Source organism: Merops nubicus, unplaced genomic scaffold, assembly GCF_000691845.1.
Source record: "Merops nubicus isolate BGI_N331 unplaced genomic scaffold, ASM69184v1 scaffold28967, whole genome shotgun sequence".
In the NCBI taxonomy this organism is placed as follows: domain Eukaryota; kingdom Metazoa; phylum Chordata; class Aves; order Coraciiformes; family Meropidae; genus Merops; species Merops nubicus.
Window position 1 is genome coordinate 1 of NW_008622724.1, and position 4,982 is coordinate 4,982.

Below are 4,982 nucleotides of genomic sequence, written 5' to 3' on the forward strand. Positions count from 1 at the left end.
GTCTCAAACCAGGTCCTCTCTACCGCTTCTTGGCCCGCCTCGAACATTTTCATCAAGTGTCTCCACCCCGTTTTGGCTGTGATCATGAGGTACTCCCGGTTCTCGGGGTAGAGCAGCGCTGTGTGAGCCGCGATGACAAGGGACTGAGAAAACCTCCCGCTCACCAAGAGAAAGAGGGCACCTCTCTCCTCCTCTGTGAGCGGCAGGACGCTTTCAAACCCTGCCAAAACATGCCCTCCAACACTCAGAGGATCTGAGCTCTCAACCATCATGTACATAATAGCTATCGCAACTTCAAATACATAATACCCGTAACTCATGTCACTAAAATCCAGGATACCGGACACTCGGTACTGAGGATTTTCCAGGGAAGCAGAAGAGCAGTCCACTAGAATGTTGTGGTCATTAAGATCTCCATGATTGATACCTAAACACAGAAGAAAAAGCAGCAGTATTCAATAACTACTGAGCAGCAGCATCTAGCTTCCCCCTTCCCCCCCATTTCTTACTAAAACAGCTTTGAAAAGCCACATCCATGCTCAAACTAACACTCAGCTGCAAAACCCCACCCCCTCCCCCCCACATCAAGTGTTGCCTTTCACAGCCTTGTTGCTTCCTGGGAACCTCCACTCCACTAACAAGTGGCCAGACAGCAACCGATAAAGGGAGTGTTACGAGATCTTATCCTTGTCTGGTACTACCTGGGATATACTACATGTCTTCCCAAGACAAAATGGTAATTTTCACGTAATCAAATTATCAAGTTAACACCAATATGAGCTGAATTTAAAAAAAAAAAAAGGATTAAATAGTTATTTGGGCATTTATGACAGGAAATAGTGTACTCCATCTATTCTTAAGCTGATACAACAGCATGAAAATCACCACCTTGACTGGAAACAATCTCATTGGAAAGATGAGGAACTGAACCTGACTGGAGACAGCACATACCTGCTGGCTTATTCTGTGCTGTGGTCACTCATCACAGCATTTGCACATGTCTAGCTAGGGATAAAGGGGACTGACTTTTTTGGGGTTTTTTTGCCTACTCCAGACATATCCTCCTGCAAGAAGTTTCAGTGTCTCAGATGAACATAATTACAATGAGAATAAAATACTCACAGGCTCGAAAACTGCTTAGCTTGGGTATTACTTTGCCTTTAAACTGCTCAATAACTTGTTCCACAAGATCACGATATTTGTTCTGGCCCAAAGCATAAATATACTGATCTAGAAGAGGAACGTTTGCCAGGTTCCAAATGAACTGACCTCGATGCAGACTTTGTATTGATGGATGATGGAATTTCTTTGGAAAAAGCATAAGATACAGTAAGTAAAAATCTTGGTTTTATGATGAAAGACTTTGACTCGAAGCCCTTGTTAACTTTAACAAGTTCCTAATGAGACTCACTGAAAAGCACCATGACTTTTGACTTTTGCTTTATATCAACAAGTAAAAGAATAACCTGGAAAACAATTAAGGCAAGTGTCTTAATATTGCCATACAACCCAGTTTTTTCCTCATTATTTTAGGTATAAAGATTATCTTAAGCCATTCATCTCTCTAAAACTGGTACTTGGTCTTTCTGACATTACATAGCGACTTGGAGGCCTCGCCAAGGCCAGAGTCCCACATGGGCAGAGCCTGGATTGCAGAGCTGGCACTACAGAGAGCTGCTGGAGTAGGAGACAGAACCTGCCAGCGTGCTGGGAGCAGCCACACTCTGTGCATTTAATGGTGGCAGCTTCTGGGACAAGCCTTAAGATCAGCTCATACATGGTAAGTCCTGAGGGCAGAAGTAGTTGATAATGAACTAAACTTTCTTATTATGAAAACCTGCCTTTGTACATCCAAGCAATATTTTAAATGAACAAGGTCTTTAACCTCTCTCACACTAGAAAATGAAAAAGGTGGTTTGGAAAGTGACATTCAGGGAAGAAAAGCATCTCTTCTGCTGCACACAAGGTGGCCTGTGGGCCAGAATCTACCAGTGCACAGGGCAAATAAAAAAAAAAAAAATTGCCACAAGAGTAGCTGGCTTGCTTTTAAAAAGAAACTTATGCTTGTAATTAAGGCTTTTAAAGATAGCTGTCAAATTGACAAAGCGGATTAATTGAGTAGAAAAGACAGTTTGTATCTCCTGAATTGTCCTCAGAAAACTGGATACCTTAAGTATTATCTTTAGCATCAGTGATATTTTATAGTTTTGACACTACTGACTGTCATTTTCTACATAATTCATACACTGAGAACACAGAGAGCCTTTTGCACAAAAATTTGCTTTCTCATCAACTATTTCCTTGGCATGACAAGTCACAGGCATATCTGTGAGACTAGCTGGTCTACATAAATTGTTTTTATTGCATTGTAAGAGCATGACCAGAGTGTTAGAAGGCATCAGTACATTATCTTTCCCAACTAAAAAATGCTCCTGTAACTTAAGAATGTGGTTAGTAAAGCGGGCAATTCCCATTTCATAACTGTCTGAAGCCAGCAGCCAGAACACGAGATGGAAAGGTCAGTGGAAGGCAATAAATAATGCAAGAGTTCTTTGATGTATCAAACTAGGCTGATTCATTAGCTTTATTATTCTATATAATTACAGAATAAAAAAAGAACTTACTTTGTATTAAGATTATTTGACTGGATACAGTACAACTGAGAGAAGTATCACAAACCTCTGTTCATTGGCACAGCAGCCATTGCAGAGAACGAACTAACTGCTACCAGTGTTAAATAGTCACAGTTCTAATGAGCAGGAGAAGAAAAGCAAGCCAAGATGAACTTAAAATAATAGATCAGACACCTGTGCCTGATGAGCACTATACAAAAACACTAAAAACAAGCTTTACATGCTTCTGAATTTGGGCACCCTAGGGTTCACTCTCTTGGTTTACCAGGTCTGAAAAACTAGCATGTGAGTTTTGTGTAAGTAAAAAGAAATGCTTATCCCCTGATGATAGTACAAAAAAGCCTTGGAAAAAGATCACCAACACCATGCAGTGTAAGCAGCACCTGGTCATGTTACTTTGGGAAATGCTTTAGTAACCAGCCAGCTTGGAGGCTGGCACCTGGAAGATGACTTGAACCAATTCTTGCATTCACCAGCTTCAGCACTGCCCATCAAAAAAGGAAACTAAGCACAAGAAGAAATACAGAGGATTAATTAATTGAGAAAGAAGTCTGCAAGGCTAGAGCAACGAAAACTCACCTCCGAGAAAGCTTTATCCAAACTGGCAGCTAGTTTACCAATCTGATAGAAAATCTGCGTATTTGTAGCAATTTTTGCTAAAGGTGTACCTGGCAAATAAGTCAGCAGTCTGACCATGTACTTTTTGTTCCCAGGTCCAGTACCTAACAAGGAAAGCGAGATGCAGTCAGTCATTTGAGTACATGCTACTCAGTATCAGTTAGAGCAAGAGGCGAAACAGGTTTATTGCTGTGTAGGAGTCAGATGTAGCTAAAAACAAAACCAGAAACACTAAGAAAACAAAAAAACACCCAGATTTCAAAGATTTACCAGTATATTGTACAATGATGTACAAACCTTAACACACTTGCACTCTGTACTGGACTTCTAGTCCTTGTGCTTGGCACTGACTCTGCCTACAGCAGCTTTCCTCCAGTGCCAGTAGGCAGCCACTTACAGTTTTGCAATAGAACAGGAGGTTTCATGAATCCCAGCTTTTGTGTGGAAGTTACAGCAGAAACTTAAGCAAAATGTCAATGCAGTTTCTCTTTCAAGTGCTGTTACAACAATGTGTTCTGGCATCAGATGGGTTAGAAGTGTACTTTACACTATTCTGTAGGCAAATAATTCGTGACATCCTTTAGTCAATGAATTTTTGGGTTTTCTTGTCTTGTGCATGGAGAGGTCAGATCAGTATAATGAATTGAAGAAAATGTTGAAGTTACAGTCAAAGTGTTTTCATAGTTAATTATTACTCACTTGCTTCAATTCTGGTATTTTAAGTTTGGACTATTATTGCTGGTCATACAGGTCACCTGATAACATATGCCTTAACATTTCAAAATAAGCTTGAAACTTCACTTTACCATATATATTGTATGCCATATAGCAAGCTACTAAGGGTGATAGTATGGCAATGAAAATGCAACTGCTCACCTCCTGACTCCAGAGACATTATGTTACCATCTTTAGTAAGATAAGGTGTAGCTGAAGGAAAGCCTTCAGCACTGAGAAACATCATGGCCTGCGTCTGTGCTTCAATGAGGTCAGGCTTCTGGCTGTCCTCTGAATTGGTGATTTTGAGGACATACTCATCAGCACTTTCAGCTGCACCTTTGCTTCCTGAGACATGCACGTGGAAATTCTGATCATCGTAGCTGGGGAGCGGCCGGATCCAAAACACCTTTAATCCATACACCCTGTCAACCAATTCAGTCACCTCTTTTTCACTAAATGCAGGTTTGGTCAATGTTTGTGGCTTACAGTCATTTCCAGAAGACATCATGTCCCTAGGAGAAAAACAGAAGCTGGATGATCTTACCTGTATTCTGATGTTAGAAGCAGTAATTACTGCAACAAAATGCACTCGAGATACCAGAGATGAGTTCCCTAGGTTATGAAGAAGACCTGCTAAGCCACCCCTGTTTTCTTACATTGTGGTTTCTAGTCAACTACTTAGACTGTAAAGCCTCCCCTCCCCTTCCCCACCCAAGAAAGACACCTAGAAAGATGCACCCAGTCCATTCAGAGCAAGCAGATGTGAAAAGCTTACTAGGTAGGAGTGGTTTTATCAGCTAGTTTCCAGGAGCAGTCTAACCTGGTATGTTACTAACCAGAGATTATTTCCTAAGGAACAGAGCTGCTGAATCCCTGTACAGGCACTTTTAGATTCACATCTGCAAAAGACGAGAAATATCTTACTAGATGTTCATGTTAAAGCAGAGGTCACCTGCCGTGCCTGGGACCGGGCTCCAGAGCTCCCGCGCTGAGAAATGCAGAAGGAATCTCCAG

General features: G+C 41.3%; 1 protein-coding gene across 1 annotated transcript; it reads right to left on the reverse strand.

Annotated features, from left to right (window-relative positions):
• Positions 1-5: 5 nt before the first annotated feature.
• Positions 6-4,473, reverse strand: HYKK (hydroxylysine kinase; the record flags this gene model as incomplete). Its single annotated transcript, XM_008944896.1, has 4 exons — positions 4,128-4,473; positions 3,213-3,355; positions 1,123-1,306; positions 6-427 (listed from the first exon to the last, which is right to left on the reverse strand). Coding segments are annotated over exons 1-4 (1,095 nt in total), but the record flags the coding sequence as incomplete, so codon positions are not given.
• Positions 4,474-4,982: the final 509 nt, after the last annotated feature.